This window comes from Scomber japonicus, chromosome 19 (genome assembly GCF_027409825.1).
Source record: "Scomber japonicus isolate fScoJap1 chromosome 19, fScoJap1.pri, whole genome shotgun sequence".
NCBI lineage: Eukaryota > Metazoa > Chordata > Actinopteri > Scombriformes > Scombridae > Scomber > Scomber japonicus.
In genome coordinates this window covers 5,597,309-5,621,710 of record NC_070596.1, presented here as the reverse complement: position 1 = coordinate 5,621,710, position 24,402 = coordinate 5,597,309, and the positions used below count along the sequence as shown (strand labels likewise).

General features: G+C 39.5%; 1 protein-coding gene across 2 annotated transcripts in view; it reads right to left on the bottom strand.

The window, feature by feature from the left end:
- The window catches only part of onecut2 (one cut homeobox 2), a 60,701-nt gene extending 36,570 nt beyond the window's left edge, over positions 1–24,131 (bottom strand). For both annotated transcript variants that reach the window (XM_053339802.1, XM_053339801.1), the window contains exon 1: positions 22,636–24,131. In XM_053339802.1, coding sequence (XP_053195777.1) covers positions 22,636–23,854 — 1,219 coding nt within the window. In that variant the 5' untranslated portion in view covers positions 23,855–24,131. The remainder of the gene's footprint in view (positions 1–22,635) is intronic.
- Positions 24,132–24,402: the final 271 nt, after the last annotated feature.

Below are 24,402 nucleotides of genomic sequence, written 5' to 3'. Positions count from 1 at the left end.
AGATGATACCCTGCATTATCTAACTTGTCCTGTCAGCAACTTGTAGGAATCATTCATTTGTGATATAATATATTGATGAGTCAGAACATCGTATAGCTGAATCACGATAAAAATGAGATTGCAGTTATTAGCAAAGGCTGCAAAAGTATTGGCTCACCAACATTTAAGATTATTTTGTGTTGCATTGAAATACATTCCGTTTGCTATACGTGTAGTAATGATGTGTATTACAGCACATCCTACTAATTAAACAACAGTATATGTCTAAAATTCAGCTGTCAAAAATGACCTATAGTTACCTTAACATCATCTTGATCCCTTGTATATTTATTTTATTTTATTTTTAAGGGACTGTGTACAGTAATAGACATAAATGTCACCATCTGATGTGCTGTACCAGAGTTAGATTACAGCAATTATCATCTTCAGCCCCTTAGTCCCCAACACCACATTCTTCAGTGGGGATAATACAGATATTTATACTGATATGTATATATGTATATATACATATGTATATAATTACTGTTTAGAGCTATCAGTGAGGCCATATATTGCTGTTATAAGTAATTCTTTAAGTCTTAAAAATACATACTTTGTGAAATAATGCAAATGTACAAATGTGATTTTGAATGAGGTGATTTTCTTACTTCTGGAACAGAAACTGGAGATTCTGGTTTCAATTATGGACACTAAATCTTTTTACAGGTGGGAAACACTAAATGAAACACACACACACACTAAAAGAGATAGCATTGAGCATTGTGCAATTGAGATGAAGAGCTAGAGACTGAGAAGAAAAGACAGGCTGCAACAGACAGATTAAAAAAGAGAGTGTTTGGGAGTCAATACAGCTGAACATAAAGCCATACGACGATGCTGCACTCTGTCAGGACTCTACAGGCTTCATTCTGTAAGAAAAAAGGATTTATAGCACAAGGGGCTGCCATCAACTACAGAGCTCTATCTCTCTCTCTCTGTATCTTATGTCTCTCTCTCTCTCTCTCAGACATTTTATATTTTACTGCCATGTTGCTTCTGCCTTTTGTCTTTCATCACTATTTCCTCAATCATCTTCCTTTCCCTCTCGTTCTTCCTCTCTATCTCGTCTCTCTCCTCTATCATTTTCTTTTCTTTTCCGCCTTGTCTTTTGTTCCTCTCCGTCTCATCCATCACCTTTTGTCTCCTGTTCGTTTTCTCTTCCATCATCTCTCTTTTGTCTCCATTATATCTTTACAGTAACTCTCTCCTCCATTGTCTTTCCTTTCCTCTTCCTCTCCACACTCTCTCTTCTCCTCCATCTTTTTTCATTCCCCCCCCTTGTCTCCTTGCCTCTGCCTCTCCTTTCCCTTCATCTTTCTCCCCCCTCCTACCTTTTCTTTTTCCCCTCTTCCACCCCTCTTGCTCCTTCCTCCATGTCTCTTCTCTTCTCTGTATCTTTTTTTTTTATGGCACCATTACCACTTAAGCCTTGGTATCCATTACACAGAGGGCATATAAGTGCAGTGTAAGTAGTAAAGTCGCCCTTCAACATACACTTCACTGCTTGTGTGTGGCGCCACATTTGGGTGCTTCAACACTCCGTCATGAGCCGGCAGGACTGAGCGATGCTTTGATGAAATCGTTAATCAGCTGCGACATCGTTACATTTTTAATGCGCGGTATGTGATGTCACGTGTGATGTTTTTTTTTTTTGTTCCTCCAAATGATCACAACTGTTAACTGTTAATTAATTCTGCCTTGCGGCTCTGAACAGTACTTCTTATAGAGGGCAGGTCCACTGCTGTACTCTTATGACAGTTAGTCACATGATTTCCACAGCTTGATCAGTGATGATCAGCTGTTACAGAGGACATCTCAACTAGTTAACATTTCAATAGGTGCACTGCATTTAGTTCATGTATTTTATGCAAAATTTGGATGAGGACATTTTTTGGAAGTAGGGTGAGACACTAAAAGACAAGAATCCCCTAAAAAGTAATGAATGAATCTGTAATTTACCTATAAAAATACCCCTTAATCCAGTTTAAAATCCCCCCTAAACACACCATGCTTCTTGTTCTTTCACTCAGATGTTTGAGCTTCATTGTCCAGAATGATTCTCTGCTGAAGAGGTTAAAGTTCCTCTGTCCTCTTTACATTTTAGTTTAAAGCATGTTACTATGAGAGTGATATCTGTAAATGGCAAATATGTGGAAATATGAAGCCTCCAGTGTTACCCTGAGAATAAACTTTACAGTTAAGCAAGAGACTTTGAGCCTAAACATATTTACATATTCATCCTCTAATGCTGCTACCATTAGTGGCTCACTCAACACAGCAGCTGGCTGACTGACTAACTGTTGCTGGTGACTGGTGACTACACTTCTCCACTCTATTAAACAAATAGTCAAAACCTGTCCTGCAACAACAATACCATGTGTCTACAATGATGCAAACAGGTGAGTACTTCATGCATTATCAGAACTTGCAGGAATGCTGACCAAAATATTGTAGTATGTTACAGTCTGTAGACTTCATGTGCAGCTACAGCTACAGCTCAGCTCAGCATGGCAGCCTGGCAAACACACTAGATGCATAATATCTCAGCACTTAAACTCACACACACAGACGCATGTAGAGACACACAGCATTTTAGCACTTAGCAATCAGCACTCCTCTATGTGCTTGTGTGTGTGTGTGTGTGTGTGTGTGTGTGTGTGTGTGTGTGTGTGTGTGTGTGTGTGTGTGTGTGTGTGTGTGTGGTTGTGCTTAATGCACCATGATGCTTTCCTCCTTCTGTTTTGATAACCGGAAATGGAACAAAAGACTAAAGACTCTCTTTCTCAGACTCAGACAAACACACACACACACACACACACACACACACACACACACACACACACAGAGAGAGAGAGATTCAATAGTAACTAAGAGCATGAATGAATCTTCTGGTTTATCCCACTCTTTGAACTATATGTGTACCAGCTGAGAAACAAGGAATAACTAACAACTAATAAATTCCTGTCACCTCCATTTCCAGAGCCCAAAGTTACACCTTCAGTCTACAATTCAAAACTCAATAGACCTTCAGATATCCAGTATGGATCCTAGAAAACCAGCAAATTAACTTCTGAGTAACTTTAACCTGCACACTTGAATGCTTGATGAATTAACCTTTTATCAATTGGCTAATCAGTTAATCAACTAATAGTTTCTGCACTATAGAGAATTAAATGTGCTCAATGGACAGTGAAGTAAAAGTGTCTCTACATGTATTAAAACAGGCAGCAGCCTCTTAAATATACCTTAAAGGATGAACTTGGTGATATTTGATTGTTGTTTTGTGTGTGTGTGTGTGTGTGTGTGTGTGTGTGTGTGTGTGTGTGTGTGTGTGTGTGTGTGTGTGTATGTGTCAAAGCCTGGTATATGTTACGCCTCTGTGCTGTAGAGCTCCATTATCATCCACAAACCTTTAAAAACACATAATTGAATAACTTAGTCAAACTATGTTGATGTGTTGTCTTTATTGACTTTTTTATTTGAATTTTCTTTGTTTGTGTGTTTGTCTGTCTGTTAAGGCTGATTTATGCTTCTGCGTCGCTGTCCTTTCGAAGTTCTGCGTCGAGGGTGCGTGTGTGTGCGTGGTTTTAGAGGAGGCTCTATCTGTATCCTTGTTTATCTTCCGGTCACAGTAGCATGTAGCATTGCGCTATGTGCTCTAATAACAGAACAATAACACATACCTTTTGTTCATTATTAATAAATAAAGCAACTGCCGGAGGAACTGATGCTTTGACCAGACCAATCACAGCCCTTGCGGTCCGCGTTGCCGTGACGCGTAGTTAGGATTTTTTGGAGGTGCACGTCAGGCTACGGCGTAGGGGTCTGCGTCGACGCAGAGAGCTCTGCATAGGTATGCCGTCGTTCCGACGCGGAAGTATAAATCAGCCTTAAGTTTCCCTTTTCTTTTCTTCTGTTCTGTCACATTTTTGTTTTATGCTCTGTTGTATTATTGTTCTTTAGGTCATTCATATACTTAAATGTATAACTTACAGGTGCAATTATTTTGTAATGTAACATTAAAACTCAATAAAAAGAAGTGGAAATAAAACAAAACACATCAATGAGCCAAACTGTTGCACTGTTCCACACACTCATCACCATGAAGGCACCCTCAATCCCACACACACCATCCTGCTGCCAGAAATACTCACTAAAGCATTAATTGTGTATTCATCCGCTGCTTAAAGTAGTCCCCAACAAAATCACAATTTACTCGAGTTTTGAGTAACTGTTATAGGAAATTCCTGAGCTTTTATTTTTTTAAAGGAAGAAATATACATTTGTTAGCAATTTTTAAATATTTAGATAATATTAAAAGGAGCCAATGAGGTTGAGAGCTACAGACAGGGAAGAGAAGTCAGAAAGTAAAAAAATCCCTTTATCCTGTACAAATGAGTGACTAATTATTAAGGTAAGGTAAAAATGTAACCCTTTTACTGCTGATTTGATTCAGTTGTTTCAACACCACACAGTTAACTAGTCCACATTCAACCTAAGCATTAATACAAATGGTTTAAGGATGTTTGGGAGGGTTGGTGACACACTGCACTATATCACATACAGAGAGAATGAATAAATCAGTTTTTATGACTGAATCTATTGAGGAACAAAGAAGGACAGAAAGAGCCGATATTCAGAGGATGCAATCACTGAATCATTGTGCATGTGTGTGTGTGTGTGTGTGTGTGTGTGTGTGTGTGTGTGTGTGTGTGTGTGTGTGCAGAACGATGCTTTATCAGTGTATAATCTGTATGTCCACACAGTATGTGGTGACATCACCGGACAAAGGTCCCTTTGCCCACTTACACACACACACACACACACACACAGACACGCTGTAATGTATCTCCACTTGTTTACCAGGAGAAACGGGCTGACCAATCACAGCCGCTGGTGGCTCAGTGATGTCATTGAGCTGATGAGGAAATGGCCTCAGAGGAGTTTGATGTCATCCACCCCTCTCTTTCTCACTCTCTGTCTTTTTCTTTCGTGTCGACTCATTCAGCTCTGTTTTTTCTGTAGTTTTCATCAGCTGAGAGCTTAATAAGAAAACACTTCATATTATTACAAAAACCACAATGACTTCATCACTTTCACCTAATATTAAAGCAAGTTATGATTATAAAACCAGGCTTCAGTTATCATCTTCTATTTGTGATGCTATTAGATATTTTTTAATGAACCAAACCTAAAACTCACAGTTCATTACAGTTGATCCTCCCAGACTTGGACATGAGACCATTTCTGATATGTTGAACTTTACATAACCAAGGCCTTAGAGCCATGGTTAACCCTTTACATACTGTTCATATTCTCCACTCTCAAAATACATTGCAGGTCAGTTTCGACCCAATCTAAGAATCCCCTCATAAAAAGTGTCTATACCAAATGTTGAACCACAGATGTGTTTAGAAAACATCAATAGTCGATCTGACAGATCAATAAATGTGATTAAACCTTGATTCATGTTTCAGAGAGCAGAGAGAGTGTATTTTTTAGCTTTTACACCACTAAACAGCTCCTATCACACAATATCATATCCTATTTTACCTAAGACATGAAAATATAACATAGCAATAATGATGGAAATGTATTTTATGTGAAGTGTGGGATTTACTGTATAACCATTAGAGCCATCAGTCTTCACTGCTACATCATAAAAAGAATTATTAAAACTATGAACTATTCATTAAAAAAAAAACACGTCAATAGATACGGGTCAGATTTGACCCACAACAGCCTCAATGGATAATAATTTGTAGCACCTTTACAATTTTTTTGCGCATTTTGGGCTAATTTCAGGGTAAAGAGGTTTTTTTTACAGGTGTCAAATTTCAAAACGGGTCAAATTTGACCTGAGCAGTATGTAAGGGTTAACAACCTTTTTGGCTCGTGACCCTGAAAGTTCAACCAAACTGTAGCAACTGTTTTTTCCCCTTATTTTTTATTCTGTTAATCTTGTGAAATTATACTTGTAACACATAAAACATTATTTTCACAGCACATTTCATATAAAATGATAAAATATAAAATAGATTTGTAGCTAAAGTTAAAATGTGCCATTGAGGTGTTGTGGGACACGACAGAATTCTGACACCTAAATAGAGTCGCCAAGTGTAAAACTTTGGACACGTTAGTAAAAAGAACAGGTGTAAATAATGTATTAGCTGTCACACTGTCATGGATTACTGAAACACTTGAATATGACAGATGTGCTTGTCTCAAAAGCTGCATCCCAAATCCAAACTACACAGTCAGCTCAAAGCAGGTTTTAAGTATGTAATGTGTTGTAAAAGCTATACAACAACTATTAGTATTATATAACAGTTATTATACATATTAAAATATACTGCATAAAAGCCACTCTATATTGTTATAGTATGCATAATGGATTTAAATGTCTGCTGACTCCATGATGTGAGCTATAGTGCCAAAATTCAGAATATCATAAATAATCAACAAATCATCAACATGTTTTATATTTCCATGAAGCACTGACTCTGTACAGTTCCACTGACATGTCACGTAGTTCTGAAAACAATATATATAGCGTGCTTGGCTAGTCATATAAGCCTGTAAAAAAACAGGAGGGAAAAGAATTAAAAGTTTGATCTTAAAAGCAATTGTCCCTGGAGAGAAAGTTTGAAAAGCTTCAGGGGAAAAACAGTCAGTAACCTTTAACCTGCTGAATGTTGACAGTGCGGATAAGTCAGAGGGAAGCTCTGTTTCTCACACAAAAACACACACACACACACACACACACTCACACACTCACACACACACACACATACACACACACAAAGACTAATAGATGATGAGTTAACCAGCCTCTCCGTTCTCTTTCTTATCAGCAGTGTGTTTTTTTGGAGCGGCCCAAAGCCATCGCCTCACAGCAGCGATGGCTCCACAGCAGAAGAACAAACACGGGCATGAAAGATAATCTTCTCCGATCAATAGATTGTATTGTAATCGGTGATTGATCAAAAGGAGGTTGGGCAGTTATAAACGGACATCCTGGCACACTGCTCGCTGCTGTTGCTTGTCTCCAAACGATCAGCGGCGGTAGATATGAGTTGATCGGATTTCGTTCTCCTAGAGATGAAAAGCAGCTGGGAGAAGAGTTGGAGGCGCTAAATAAAGAGGAGAGGGGTGTCCACATACTTTTGGCCATCTTTATAGTCATGCTTGTTTTTTGTTTTTTAGATATAGCTTATCATTCTGTCAAATATAACAGCCAAAAAGTAACAATATCGCTTATAGACCATGCCTTATAATCATATGCCTTTATATTTATTCAAAATATTGTTAATGAAATTGATTTATTCCTGTCTTATTCCCTTTAATTCTCTACTTCTGTCTTTATCTTTATCCTGCAATGTGTTTCTCCCCGCTCTCTCCTGGTAAACCTGTCTCCATTAAAGGCTGTAATATCTACAATTGGATCCCATCCATCCAATATGAAACATAATCCAATAACAGACAGATTCAGCTAAATGAATCCAGTTATGTGGCCCAATCAAATAGAGGAGGATCCCCCCCCCCCTTCAAACCCCATCTGTCTGATACACATCAAAAACCCGGAGCTGCTTTTAATGCTTTTTCAAACCCAACCTGGAGGAGGTAAGGGCACTAGGAACAGATAGAAACAATATGACCCCTTAAAAAAAAAAGTGCTCTCCGTTGTCTTGGTGATTTCAGGTTTGGTTTTGTCTTATCAGCACAAACAGTGCAGATGATAAGACGAAAGGTCAGCCAAAGAAATACAAACTCTGTAGGTGAGATAACAAAAACCAACGCATCCTCCCAAAACTAGACAAAAAAAATTACCATGCTTGTACAAATCTGGAGAGGGAATATACAGAATATCCTAATTCAATTTGACTTCACTGTAAAACTGTAAAACAGGAGAGAAACACACTCATTCAGCTTCCATATGAGTGAGGTAGAACATAACTACAAAGCTTTTAGACTGTAAGGACACTTCTGTTTGAAGACCTGATCACACCAGTATTAAAAACAGTTCAATTCAATGTATCTCAATGAATTTCAGTGGAATAAGAATAACTAACTAACAACCTAACTTGGAAAGCTACTGCAACTCATTGGCTTGTTCCTGGTTAGCTTGGACAGCAACTATCCCTTCAATCCTATACCTACATCATCAATAGAGCCCGACCAATCAGTCAGCTGATATTGACCTATCACATGCATATTGGTAGCTATTGGTGTATATGTTGTCCAATGTGTGCCAATATTAAACCATAGTGGGTTTAAAATGGACCAGTCAAAGGGGAACTCCAGTATTGCACTTCTATAACAAGAAAAAAAAAGAATGGTCAAACCCGAAGCAGTAGACGCCTAAATATCCTAGTTGAACTCCTTAGTCAAGCTGCAAATAGTCTGGATCCTACATTTCCGATAATACCACTCGTGTAAAAAATGTGTGTTTATGTATGTATATATTCTTTATATATAAAATGATTGGGTGATACTCAGTATCAGTTGGGCCCTAATCACCAAGCAGCTAGCACCACCTATTTTGCAAAGACGCACTAATGAACCTTGTTGTGCACTGGGCTGCCAGCACTGCAATGCATGCAAACAGACATACACACGCAAATGAAGGCGACATCAACTTCAGTTTGACAACATGAGCAGGTATCACTGAAATAAATCGATACCATGTACTGTAGTATCGAAAGCGTCAAACGATACCTGCAATCGATGCACCCAGAGCTAGAAAATATGACTATTTATATGGACTTGCTCACAGCCAATCAACGCAAGCGTTCTTCGATTTAATGCGACATGCGATTGGCCCACTGCCACAGCAGCTACAACCTGTCTGTGGTGGTGAAGTCTCTAAAATGCTCTAAAGTGTGTCTGCACTACACGCCTGTTACACCAGATAAAAGACAGAGCACTAAATGTGGAATGGGCATCAAATGAAGTACTCAGTTGGTATTGGTATCACTTTAAGGGTACTTGGATTGGTACTAGTATCGTCATTTTTTAAACGATATAACCCTACGTATAATAAACATTGCCAACGCTCAGTGCTGGTGCAGGAGGTGTAGCATGTCCAACCGTCACGCAGGAGTTTGCATTCGGTCAGCATAACTGTAGCTTGCTTTAACAGTAACCACCATCTAACCACATTAAGACGATTACTGCTGCTGCTGCTACACTAAGATCAGGAGAGTGGATCACGTCACCCCCGCTTCTTAAATCTTCACACTGGCTTCCAGCGCGTCAAAGAATTGATTTTAACATACTGTTTGGTGATGCTGGTTTATAAAGCACTGAGTGGTTTAGGGTTGACGTACATATCTGATTGGCTGGTATGTTACGATCTGTTCGGACTTCCCAGGTCTGCTTTTTGTCTGGAACAAACTACTATAAAACTGGAGGTCTGCTTAAGTCTGTCCTGTTTATATACATTTGGAGAGTATTCATTCATATCTTGCACTTCACTGTAGCCAATGTCAACATGCTTTTTTGGTGTTAGGGTTGAATTATGGGACAGTTTGCTTGTTTAATTTGCACATTAACGAGTCTGTATTACTATTATTATAATGATCATGGTGTTGAAAAGCAGCTAGTCTCTCTCCCTTTCCGTTGAACACAGTTCTCCCTCCCCCCCTCTCTCTCTCTTTTGCTCTCTCTCTCTGTCTACCTCCCCCCTTCCCCCATCTCTTCCAGGAACTGGTCTGGATCAGGTTCCTGCAGATCAATGGAGATCTGGGTCCGCACCGTTTACGTTATCGTTGCCAGTATTAATGCTCTTTTAATCTGCTCGGGATTACAGCCATCGATCCACATCATCCATCCGCACGCACGGTCGAGCCCAAACTGCTGCTTCACACACATACACAAAAACACACACACACACACACGTTTCATAAAAAGACACTGACTCCACACAGAGAGGGGAAAAACCTAAAATAACAGGAAACAACAAGCCAAGCGGAACAACAAACAAGAATGTGTGCGTCCACTTCCTTGTTTGTGTTTGGATTCAGTATCTGACCATCAGAATATTGATCGGTTATAGATACACATCAGCACATTTACATACAGAGAAGTGTCAGCTGAAACGGCAAACAGAGAAATGCACCGAGTGGACAGAAGGAAGAAAGATTTAAATAGGATTTGATTGGTCATCATTGTCATTCTTCCTCTTTTCCTTTTTATATAATGGTTTTATTATCAATAATAATAGTATAATATTGTTTTTTATTCTATTTTTGCTTTTAATGTAATAATAATAATAATAATAATAACAATAATAATAATAATAATACATTATCTTTTTATACAATATTGGTTTTATTTTCTTTTTGAATTATGTATTTATGTATTTTTATATACATGTATGTATTTTTATATTGCATTATATATTTTATATATATTATTATTTTTTTATACAAGTATTGGTTTGATTTTTATAGCAATACCAATATTGTTTTATTGTATTAATTAATTATGTATTATGTATGTTTTTATATACATATATGTATGTATTTATATATTATAGTTTATACGTATTTACTTTTTTCACATTTTGTACAATATTCTTTAATTTTTGCAATAAATAATAAAAATTGCTATTAGTATTAATATAAACAGAATTGTATTGTTTATTCTAATAACTAATAACTAGCAAGCAATTAATGTATTACCTATATTTAAATTTCAAATTCAATCTTATTGTTGATTTCATATATTTCAATACTAATAGTATTAATAATAACAACAATAATCATTATCATAGTAATCATAATAATACAGTTCTAATAAATAAATCAGTGTATTTGTTTGTCATCTTCATAGGTAAACACGTGTTTGTCAGACATGAGGTCAAACCACACCTTGTGTTTATTTTCCTTCTTTTTTTAACACTGTCTTTCACCATAAAGCCTGCCTGGGGACTGATGGGTCCGTCCCGCCTGTCGTCGTTCATTACGCCCCCGGACAGAGTTATTTCAGCCGTGCTGTGACACCAATACTAATGAACCTAAGGGAGGAAGGGAGGACATGAGGAAGGAAGCGAGAAAGCGTAGAGAATGCAATGGAAGAATTCACTTGAACTGATAGCAACAGAGAAGAATTCCCTGCTCGATGTGATTGGATTTACATGGCTGTATGTGCCTCATGTAAATCAATCAATCGATCACAATAAATCAATGTTTGAGACACATAGTGAACAAATACTCATCCTCTACCATCCTTCTACCAGTCCCTACATCCTGCAAGACCCAAACAAGGTCTTAGACCCCTCCTCCGTTCTAGGTCAGGTCTGATCTGATTGGCTACGAGTCTCCAATATTGATTGGACACTCTGCCACCATCTTCAAATACATGCTGGACCCTGGAATAAATCTGAACATGCATCATGCTGTTCTCAAGAGGAGTCCTAGTGAAACAATGCATCTCACACACTACCTATCCCATACTGTACTGAACTGTGAACAAAACCAAAGAAGAGATGAGAAGAATAAAAGACAACAACAACCAAACTAAAAAAGAACGACAGAATAATACAAAAAATATGACTACAAATATGGTTAAAGCACACTATACCATTAAACCACCACAAGTTTGGAATGGAACTCCAGTATAGCATTTCCATAACAAGAATGGCCAAAATTGAGGCAGTAGAGGCCACAATATCCTAGTTTTAGTGCCTAGTAAAGCCCCAAATAGTCTGGATCCTACATTTCCCAAAATGCCAGTCAACTGTATATTTTGTTAGATCTTCCCTGCCTCGTAAACATCTTTGTCTTCCTATCTCCCAATCGCTAGTTAAAAAGTAAAAGATTTCCAACCTCAAAATGAGATGAATCTATTGACCTCACTGTGACATCATCAAGGTTACGAGCCAATGATTTTTTGTATTAATCGGCTTCGTCAAACTGACCAAGTTAAACGAACGTGAGCCAGCTCCAGTTTTGACACCCACAATCAGCCCAGTTTGAAATACAAGGTAACTCAGCCCCAATTGGTTCCGACTGACGACATACATCCTTAACAATGGCCACCAAATATATACTTTACATTCATTTTTCTTCTACTTTTCTTCTTTCTTTTACTCTAGCAGCAGTTATATGTGCCTCTGTCATCTACAGGGTTTGATTTATGCAATGCTTTCCATGCTGTTCTTCCACAGTGAACACATGCATTCAGTCTTTGTGCTGATAGCTGGTGGAGGTGGAAGGAGAATTGAAGAAGAATTGATGGAGATAAATGAGTTCTGGCACGTTTATTCATTTGGAAAAGGAGGCACACAAAACAACAAGACTGATGGGAAATGTAGTCTTTAATTTGAGAAAGATGAGTGTTTAACAACGCCACTGTGGTGACACATTACCACTACTTTTAAAATAAATTGGGTAAATTATGTAAAAAGCCATGAACGATGATTTTGATTGTCAGTGCAGAGTTGTGTTCGTGCCCTCCCTAGCTGCTGCTTCCTACCTGCAGATATGTGTGTGTGTATGTGTGTGTGTGGCGGTATCGTGTAGCTCTGACTGATTGTTCGGTGTGTGTGTGCATGTTCTCCGAGTGCTCCGCCTCGATGAGCTCAGAGTCCAGGTGTCACGTTTGATTTGACCGCCGTAATAAAACGGCGACAGGACCATTTTCTCCTCTGAACCCGAGCGGCTCAGTCGGCCCGGCAGCGCTCCTCCACCGCTCCAACATCGCCGGGGCAACCGTAATTGGTGTGGACAGTCTTAACGAAAAATCACTACACTATACCGCTGATATTCTTATTGGGAGCTACAGGGAAGGTTGTAGAGAGCCTGAACGCACCAGGCTGATGTTTGGAGTTTCACATTTGATAAAGAGCTCGGTGCTTTGTCGAATAAATATGATGCTGTCGGAGCCTTTAAGCTGTTATTAATCAACATTGTCTTTATATTCTGCACTCATTTCAATATGTAAATTAGGTAGACTGAGCTGTTGGGTCAACAAACACAATGTGTTTCATGTGACGGAATGGCGATGTGAGGTAATGTCGAGGGTCTAATAGAACCTGCACATGCTCTCACATGAGAGCCATGAGAGAGGTATCAACATGCTACTTTTCGGAAGCACTGGATTTCTGATTGGCATGTGTTCTGCATGCATTAACACCTGCTTCAATGCAATGATTTTCCTGATCCAGATGATATATCCAGACACAGATCACAAGTGGAAGTTTTTTATGTTTAACTCTCCTCTTGTCTTCCCATCGACAACAGCAACTTTTTTACTCCTGGGTCAAAATTGACGCGGTCTGGTTTGACTGTGTATAAAGCATAAGCGATAAATTATCACCCAATTTTGTGTTAGACCTTTTTAACCAACTACATTCCAACAGGTTTTCCACATTAATTAATTCATTCCAAACTGCTTATCCTCTAGAGGGTCGCGGGGCTGGAGCCAATCCCAGCTGACATTGGGAACATCCTGGACCATCACAGGGCTAAAATATAATAGACAGACAACCATTCACACTTACAGGCAATTTAGAGTGACCAATTAACATTAGTTGCATGTTTTTTGGGAGGAAGCTGGAGCATGCAAACTCCACACAGAAGGGGGTTCGAACCCAGAACCCTCTTGCAGTGATGTGCCAGTGCTAACCACTGTGCCACCCATGCTTTTACACATATTTTTGGAAATTATTGTCAATAGGCCTCATTTAAATGAAATCACACCTTATTTCTGACCTCCCGTTCTCCTCCTGGGTCAAAACTGGCCCAATGACTAGAGAATGGTTAAAGAAAGGCAATCAATACAAGGGCTGGGTAACAATTATCATCACAACAAAAGGATTTCAAGTCATTTTGATCACTTTGTTATTTCTCTCGGAGCCAAAGCGTCAGACAGACATACCGACCAAACTGTCATCTCAGTTTCCAAAAACTCGGAAAACTGCTCATGAAACCTGACAGGACAGACAGTAGATAACAGTTCCTGTCAAATCTTCTCACGCTGACACACAAACAAACATCACAGGTCTCCTCTCAGCAGCCCGAAATCCATTAATACAGATCAATAGCAGCCTGCGAATATGCAGGAGGTCAGAGCAGAAACCCTGAAAACGGGCACAAACTGCATTCCCACTGGCTGAAACTGTGAGACTAGAAAAACACACACACACAGTAACTGCTGTTAATCTGTGCGTGTCATAAAGCAGAGTCCAGCTCATTAATAATGTAGCGTGTCTGCTCGCAACAGGATGCGTAAAATGGAAAATATTTAGGTTCAGTCAGTCTGATTTTCAGCACAATTTGATTCTGAGTGGTACTCCTCTCTAATATTCTGCTCCACAACACAGACGACAATTAAGGTTCAACAAGGTCAACAAGTACCATGAAAACCAGCAATGAATCGACCCTCCTGACAAGTACTGTGTGTGTGTGTATCTAAAGCCTGATATATCTTCTCCCCACTGTGATAATGTCCAATGGTGTCCAAAAACTATTAAAAACAAATAAATGAGCCATTAAGATGAAAATCTTTCCAGCAACTCAAAATGCATAATTTCATCCTTTCCTGTTAGGCTTTTAATGTGAAACAAATCACTTAGAGCAACATGGATAGAAAAAACAGCCAAGTGGAAGCAGTTGTAGTTAATTAGTGAAAAATAGTGAATATTGATGGTATTGATGCTACAGGATTGGACAATATAATATATTTAGCACATGATTTAAGTACAGGTGATTGTGCCGCACAGGTTTATGTATTTGTTCATGCAACTGATACTAATTGCACACCAGTTTTTAAATGAGCTGTTCTATTCTAACACCGACTTGAGCATTGTTTTCTTTTCATCCATAATTCACTTGCAGACACAAGCAGGCAGTGTCCTCCAACCAAACAATGGACTCCTCCTTCCCTCTCTCTCTCTCTCTCTCTCTCTCTCTCTCTCTCTCTCTCTCTCTCCCTCCCTCCATTTTGCCTGGTTAACCCGGCTGCGAGGTGAAGAAGAAGTGAAGTGAGCAGACCGAGGTGGGTCACGCCGAGATTCCCATCAATAATTCATCGGGCCGCTGCTGCCTCTGCTCTTGTGTTCAATTCCCCTGGCGATCACATAATACCTCCCCCCAAAAGAGAAAGAGAGAGAGAGAGAGAGAGAAAGAGAAAGAGAGAGACAGGTCCCAGGAAGGGGAAAGGTGGAGAGAGAGAGAGAGAGAGAGAGAGAGAGAGAGAGAGAGAGAGAGAAAGAAACAGATTCAAAATGATGTAGTAGGAGAAGAGGAAAAGCTTGAAGAGACAGATAGAGAGATTTTGTAGAGCGGCAATGTACATCTAATTTATTGTGTTTTCATTAAGGATTTTGTATTATTACAGTGATTTTATTAAACTTGTAAATCCAGCTTAAAAACTTCCAAGCACCAATGCACTAACATACATTTTGACAAGCCATAATAGGTGGACATGTCACTCCAAAACCAAAGAGTTTTAATCTAATTCTATTACAGATTCCACTCTTCTGGTTTCAGGGTTTTTCCACCAGATGTTGGCACCTGGCTGCAGGGATTTGAGGTCCAACACTGATGTTGGGTGATAAGGTCTGCCTCACAGCTTGGAGTCTTTCTTATATACAGTCTATGGTTTCAGTCCATCCCAAAGGTGTTGGATGGGGTTGAGGTTAAGGATCTGTACCGAACAGTCTTCTAAACCCATTTCTTTATGGTCCTATAGCATTGTGACTGAGGGGGGTCTTCACCAAATTGCCACACTATTGTTTAAAAACCACTGTATACGGTAGACTTAAGATTTGCCTTAACTGGACCTACAAGAATGGATTAATGGCATTTAATTTCTCTTAATTATTCAGTCTGTATAGCTGCATTCTCCTTATTCTCACCATTTTTCTGTTGCTATTTTTAATCCCACCTATAAAACTCTCATTGGTAGATTGTCATGAGCACAGCAGACTTTTTTGGATCATCTCCAGACCTATATGTGCAGGAACGTCCACAGCGTAATTGTGGTCATGCCAGTAAAGCAAATTAGAATTTAGCATTCGATAGAAAGAATATTGGAAGCTGAAAGTAGTGCTGTTTGGCCTTTTTTGCTTTTCAACAACAGATTTAGACGTGGTGAAAACTAAAAAGAGAGAACCTTAAAGAACCGACAGAGAAGTGTGATTCACTTATATAAATAAATTATTATCATGGTTGCAAACATACAGAGGATGAATGTGGATAACTGCACAGTGCAGACAATAACCTGTCCCCTCGCTCTCTCCTTTCTTTCTTCCCCCTGCGTGCTGCTCCTCCCTCTCTCTCTCTCTCTCTCTCTCTCTCTCTCTCTCTCTCTCATCTCTGCTTGTCAAAGGGTCAGGGGGAATGTTTGCTCCATCTATTGTCTGAGTGTTGCAGCTCTGACCTCTGACCGCAGCTCTATTGGTTGCTTGTAGCATTGTTGATTGAAGCTGCTTCTGTTTCTACGGTCATTTTAAAAAGTACCGTGGAGAGAAGAGAGAGAGAGTAAGGGTATGCACCTTGGAGAAAAAAAAGCGCTACTGTAAGGAGAATCTTCACATCAGTCAGATCCATACGCATGTTTCTGGCCTCTGTAAAGACATAACAGCCGGGATAATATTGACCCAATCTAACCACAGGACGCTGATTACACTTCCAGAGTCAAACTGAAAGAAAGACAATCATTCATAGTTCTGCTCTCATCTAAAAATATCTTAAACCTTGAGCCATTGTGACTCCAACAACTCAAACTTTCCTGATTTACACGATACAGACACACAGTAGGTCCAGAGCATGTTTAGGCTAGCTTTGCAAACAAACTGAAGGCAATGAGAAACTGCAGGCGTAGCTCTAAACAGAGAGAAAATAACGATGTTAGCTAACTGTGGAGGATTATTTTACCCAAAATTAATATTCAAAGGTAAATGGAAAAACATTTTTACTATATTTCAGTCCTAGATTAATCAAATGTAGAGAAAAATGAAAGTGAAAGACAGACAGCCAAATGACCAAAAAGTTTAAAATCCTTAAAAGGAAACAGAAAAGCTTAAACCTAGGATTAATGCTTAGATCAAAAGCTTAAATGCGGTGGTTAAAGTGAAAACTGTAACTGAAAAGAAAAATGAAAACACAGTACTGTTAAGATCTCTAGTTATCTTGCCTAGCTTGGTTTTCTTTTCTCTTTTAGTCATTTGCTTTTTTTCCCCATTTGGAATTCATAATTTCTGTAAGTAATAACATTCCCGTTAGCTACCCCTGCTTCCAGTCTCTGTGCTAAGCTAGGCTAATCACATCCTCAACCAGATATCAAAGACTTCCCAATATGTCACAGTGTTCCTTTAGAGAATGACATAATAATGTTTTTGTCTTTGTTTAGCACAATAAACTGTATATAACCTGTTGTAAAATTTGAGATAAAACCATAAACAGAGCTAGCTTCTACATCCACCTAGCTTAAAGGCTGTAGCCTAGCTTTAGTCAACAAAACTGACTTTACTCTTGGATTTAGCTTTGTAAGATACCCCACATAAATCACACAGCTTCAAGTTCTCTTCTTAAATTTTAAAAACTGTTATATGGCGTATAAAGTGGGACACTGACTAATGTTGGACAACTAGACTCTAGTGCATTTATCACTTTTTATATTTAGTTATTTTAAAGTTAATTAGTATATGCAAACTGTAAGTTATATTGTGTAACAGTACACATGTGAACATAGTGTATGCTAGTTTTTTTAACCTTTCTGATGAGAAAGCAACAAAAACATACAGGCAAAAAGTAAGATGAGGTTGCTTTGTATAAATAAAAGCGTTTCTAAGCCTAAAAAGTAGTGTCCCAGATTACAAAATCTACAAATTCTGAAACAATTTGACACAAGGAACATTATTATATGTGCCATTTTCCTTTTCAGTACAATATCTAAAAACTGTCTTCTGATTAAACAAGGAAACATCTCAGGGATTTCATAATGATATAAGGTGTTGATAGAATGTATTGGATTCATATTTAAATATGGTGAACAAGTGAGAATTGCATAAAGTGTCCCACATTACCCTAATCAACCCTACTCAAAATAAAACATTTTAGTATCGGTGCCACAACTCAGGTACTGTATTGTATTGGCACATGGTTTGATATTGGTTTGTTTCCTGCATGCTGGACTCTTTAAAATAGAAAACAGAATCCCACATGCAGCAGCCAGCAAGTGTTGCATGAGAGCAGCTCCATCAGACAGCAGTATTAGTACGAGGCTGTGCAGTGTGTGTCTGCACGCTGACATTTTACAACACACAGGGGAGAACAGATCACATGAACGCTACCCTGATCTCCTCCAGCTCCACCCTCCATCCACCCTCACTCATGTCATTTCCAACCAACCTGTATTGTCAAACACCAGCCCCCCCCCCCCAAGAAAAAATCAAAGAAGCCTTAATGAAATGACGGTCAAATTCTACTGAGAGGATTGGCCTATTGGAAATATGAAGGTCTGAACTGAAATCTATCAACCAAATCTAATCATATACAGATTACCAATCTACCAATCAATTTATTTTAGAATCAGTCGTCTACGTTGGCCTGGTTTTCAGAAGGATCTCCATTAAAACAGCCACCTATTTGCATTGATTATTCTTTAAATAGTCTATTCAGCAGAGACTGTTCAGCTTCTTAAAACCATGTTACATTTTCACAGTGAGAACTCTTTAGCCTCTGTTTAAAATGACCACAACAAACCTCACAACCAAAGTATGAAACAGTACTGAGCAGATATAACTAAACATATGAATACAAAAATACTACACTGTTATTATGGTGACATATGGTCATGAATTATTGTTTGAATTGAACAATAAAAATGGGTTAAATGTTGTTTTAGGAATAATTTAGTAATATTATACATTTCAGGAAAAATGCAATGTTCAAGTTTTTATTCACTGTAGGAAATAAAGCAAATGAATCTCTATATCTCTGGAATACAGTTACTAATACTGAATCCAAAGACACTGTTGACACTATTGGTTCCACGTTTAAAAGACTTTCTATCATTTTTTTTCTTCTTCTTTGGGTGAATGTGTGTGTGTGTGTGTGTTTGTGTGAGCGAGCATGATTATGATATTCAATTTTTGGTTGTTGTGATTCTGTATTTAAACTTGAATAATTTCAAGGATTAGTTATTGATGATGGTGATAAATAAAATGACCCTATATGAAATACAGCATCATACTTTGCATCTTCACAATAAGACCTCTTACTTTATGCAACTATATGTTTTGAATATTCTATATCTCAAATTCATTATTATTTACATATATTTTAATACATATCTCTGATCTCTGGCTGCTGCTGCTGCTGTAATGCAAAACTTCCCTCCTGGGAATCAGTAAGCTATTATCTGATCTTTTAACTGCAAATTTATGGATACGTAATGAAATATAATAACATCAGAGTCAGGTATATTTCTAAGATGATTATAGAATTAATGAGGTCATTTAAAATAAAACAGTAGAGACAAGAACTCTCCATTCAGGAATAATCTAAAATGATTGTACACAGTGTCTGTTTAAATTAATAGTACATTGTATCATTTTGACAAGTATGTTTAAGAATAAAGTGTGCTCTCAAATATGATAAAAGTGAAAAATAGAAAGGAATCCATTTCAGTCTACTTTGTTTCACCAGCAGTATCAATACTGCTGTCCGGAGAGTCCTATACATATAAAACAAGCTGTATATAATTTAATTGAAAGTATTTTACTGAAACACTGTAGACTACACAAACAATATTTACAGTAACACACTGTCCAATAAAAACCATGCATCTACTATATGTCAACTTTTATTGAAATAAGAAAAGCCTTGTTTTGAGTGTATATCTATGATAATTCTCTTCTTTTAGTTAATGTAGTCGGAGAATTTCCTCAACCCATAAAGTCCAAAGATTCAATTCGGTTTATCAGAAAACTTAAAATCAGCACATATAGAGGTAAATATATTGTAGTTTTCTAAAGGACTGTGTAATTGTGACATTTTTCTTGTTCCTACACTGAATCAGTATTATTTCCCGTTAACAGTATTACTTACAATTATAATTTATTACAAAGATGTCTATCGTACAGTAGCATATTTATTCCAGCGTTGCACTATTTCACTTATTATATACAGAATATACCAACCAGACATAACTGAACCTGTATAGATACAATATGTTTGACGTCTAGTTAATTACAGTAAATATATCTATATGTTAGTCGGCTCTGATTCGTTATGTTCGTGTGTCTATGAGCTGGCGGAGTCAAATAAAATTGTGGATTCAATTAATTGCTGAGCATCAACAATGTCGTGAAGGTCAGATAAATGATGGAGGATACTACTTGATTCAGTTTCTTTATTTAAACATAAAATAGAAAGAATTTGAAGAGTTTTCACATTGAAACTCAAAGCAGTCTCCAGTACTTGAATGAGTCTATTAAGGATTAGAAGTTAAATGGAGCGAAGTTAAAGTGCGGATAGTAAGAAATGTCCTTTTCAAAATTGGACTGCTGCTCTGATTTCTTTTATTATTTCTTTTTTATTAAAGGAATATAATTGAATTAATTTAGTTATAAATCCTATTCATGGCCTCCATTCATTATTATACAGTAAGGTTAGTTCATAACCTGACTGCACCTCTTATAACTTCCATTCAGAAAGTTTTCCTACTTTATTAGATGAAGAAAATATCATTTTTATTGCTATTCAGTGGAAACCATGTATATCCATATGTTTAAGATTTGAGATTTTTTCAGATAAATGTGAGGATTTTTTTATTGAGACAATTACTATGTTAACTATGTTTTTTTTAATGTCACAAAGCTGAAAACAAGGCTGCATTTCTCAACTCATGAAAGGCTGACAATCAGGAGATACATGCTTTTCATTGGACACTGATTATACCCACATTGGCTCCAAAGGTTCAAATTCATAAACAGCTGGAGTCCTCTGTAATAGGCTGTTAATGTAATAGGATTATTCTTTCACTAATTATACACCATGCATTTCTCTCTATATCAATGACACACACATGCATAATCCATTTATGCTTTTTTGTTATTCTAATTTCCCTTTAATGTTGATCGTGTGTTACTAATTTGGTTTCTTTGATTTTAAAAAAATGTATTTTAAGCTTAAAAATGGATTAATAAAAACTGTAGTCAAAATGGTCAATTGTATTAGGCCTATAACTGCACAATTAAAGATGATGGGCCCAAAATGAAATATGTTATTATAAGATGTAAGATGTGCTTAAATTCACTCATTATATACTAAATGACATCAAGTGAGAGATAAATAAGTGCATAAAAACAAAGGTTTATACATCACTGATCTGCTTTTATTTTTACTCTAATTTACACTATTGCTTATTAATGCTTCAATTTGACAATATATGACTAATTCTAAATATGTTCACCTTGTTATCATCTAACAACAAATCAGATTTTGGCACTTTAATGTGAAATTAAAGCCTTCTCATTGTAATAATAGAGCAACAGAATTCCAAATACATTTAAAAAATAAACCTAATCTTGCTCAAAATCTCACCACATGTAAACTAAACCTCAATATCAACATTCAACTCTAATTATTTTACAATATTCCTGCAAAACTGAACAGAATCTGCCTTCAACCTGATCATTAAAGCCACCTGATCCTTCTTTATTTCTGCTCCTTCCCCTGCTGCTGCTGCTGTCCCCCTCCAGACAAAAGAAGCTTGTTGTTGGGACAGAAACCAGGTTCCTCACTAGAGGGGGCACCAGACCCACTGATGCTACAAACCTTTATGTGTCACAGCCTACTGATCACTTCAAGCTCCCCCACAATCAAACACAAATCCGCCTCCCGACCCTCTCTGTCTGCTCTGAGTGCTTTCTCACACCTCTCCCTCTCCCTCTCTCTCTCCTCTGCTACATAACACTACAATCAGCCTCTAACGGGTTAATGACAGCAGTAATAACATCTGAATAATATAATCCCTGAAGCTTGAATTAAAACACTTAATAACACAGAGGATGCACAGTGGCACCTCGCTGATTTAATCAAGCCTAAACACATCAACTTGCAAATTGGATTATTTTCCCAAATATGCGCAAAATTCCGAAATTTAAAGAATCCCTTTCAAATAAAGCCTATTTTTGTCATTTTCCCTCTGTTTTATATTTGAATGTATTAAAATGATTTTTAATTTGATCTAAATTTGGATTTCATGTTGAGCCGGATATTCAACTGATTGTTAGTAAAAGCGCAGTTACTAAACTAACACGCAGGGAGAGAGGGAATAACATCTGGGTTACTGCACAGCGCGCAGAGACAGAGGGGACTGTTGGAGGGAAATCCCGTGACCTTGTCATTTCATATCGATCCCTTTTTGTTTTTGATCAATAATGGTAATCATAACACCAGTGATTCTACATAAATTTCATTCGTCTAAATTGGAGCGCTGTGCCAGAAAGAAGACACGAGGGGGAAAAAAACCCCAAAACAAAGCCAGCAAAAGATGAAGTTTAGTTTGTGTTCCTAGTTTTCCTCCTGACTCACAAAAGCAAACCAAAACAGCAGCTTGTGTTTCTCCTGCTCTTACCTGCCAGTCTGAGGGCCGACATCCTCTGAAACTCGGGCTCCTGCAGCCACTTCCACATCCTCCTGAAGGTCTCCCGGCCTGACTTTAGTTTACTCCAGGGTTTGGGGTTCCTCAGCAGGTCCGACAGGGTCCCCTGGGAGCGGCACAGCACCCTCTGGGCGAAGATGGCCTGGGGGATGCTGTACCTCTTCAGCTCCGCCGTGATCCTCTGCGCCACCTCCTTGGTGTTGATTTCCTCCAGCTGCCCCGAGCTGTTCACCCCCTGCGTCCCCGAGGAGGAGGGCGGTCTTTCCCGGGTGGAAGCCAACACGGGCCCGTGGGATGGAGACTGGAGGTGGGGGTGGGTGTGGTGACCCGCCGAGGATGCGGCCGGGTGACCCGGGTGGTGCATCCCGTTTAGATGCGGCATCATCCCGGCCGCCGGGCCACCGAGGCCTCGGTGCTGGTGGTGGTGGTGGTCCCCTCTGGCCAGCATGGAGGCGGTGTGGTGCGCGTCGAAGTTCAGCATCTTATCGTGGCCTCCGTGCGTCGTAGTGCCATAATTGTGGAGACCCTGCTGGGTGTTGTGGATTGACCCCAGGCCGTTGCCCAGCACTGGGGAGAGGCTCTGACCCATCCCGGACATGTGGTCCTTGTGGTAGGGGCTGTAGAGGTTGTTCATGCCCGGTAACCCCCGCTCGTCCCGCATCAGGGTGAAGCTCCCGCTGACATTCCCGGGTAGCCGCTGGTGGTGGTGGTGATGGTGATGATGGTGAAACTTGTCCGACACGGTGGATATGGGGGGCAGCGGCTGTAGCGGGGTTAAGGTGGTGTAGGTACCGCTCATCCCCATCCCGGGAGAGGACGTGTCGCAGGGGACGCTCATGGCGTGGTGCAGAGGCAGGGACAGCTCCGGCCGGTACTCCCCGCTACCGTCCAGTATCGTAGCCATGCCGGACACCATGGCTGAGCGGGATGAGGCGGCGGCGGCTGCCAGGTCCTGGTGTATCCTCAGGGCGGACGCTGCCGCCGCCGCCGCCGCCCCGTGTCCCCCCGCGGAGCTCCCCCGGCCGTGGTGCGGGCTGTGGCCGCTCATCAGCTCCGCGTCAGGGACCACGGAGCTCACCGACACCCCGCCATGCAGGCTGCCAATGCCGTCCATTGTCATGTCCGTGTTCATGGCGTAAGCGTCCAGATCCTTGGCCAGGCATCTATAGGCGTTAGTGTAGGCAGTCTTCATTCATCTGTCCTCTCAGTCCATCGGGTCGAGCGGAATTATATCTCCTTCTCCTCTCCTCCTTTCTCTCCCCTGCTTCTCCCCTGATGCGCCGGGATGGGTCAGTAGCCGTATCCCCACTTTTCCTTCACTTCCTCGGTTGTTTCCCCGTCCTCCTAAGGCCTCTCCAGCTCGGTGTCTTTGTGTATTTTCTCCGGTACGTGCACATTTAAAAAAGAAAAAAAAAAGTGTTTTTATCTCGATCGTACGGGCCTGTGCGGTGGCTCCCCCATATCCAGCCCTCTCCTCCTCCTGTGCTGCTCTGCTCATCAGACGGGAGCTGTCCACGGTCCCCTAGCAGACCGCTCAACCCAACCTGCTGCTGGGGAGGAGGGGGGCGGGGGGGCGGTATAGGACTGGAGAGGGAGGGGGGGCTTCACTCTGCCTGAGTGACGTTGCAGCGGGCCAATCAGAGCGACCAGCGGGAATGTGGAGGGTGTGGCGTGGTGGATGCAGCTGTGTGGACGATGGAGCTGCTCTGGGTGGGATTTGAGAGAAAATTGTCAAGTATT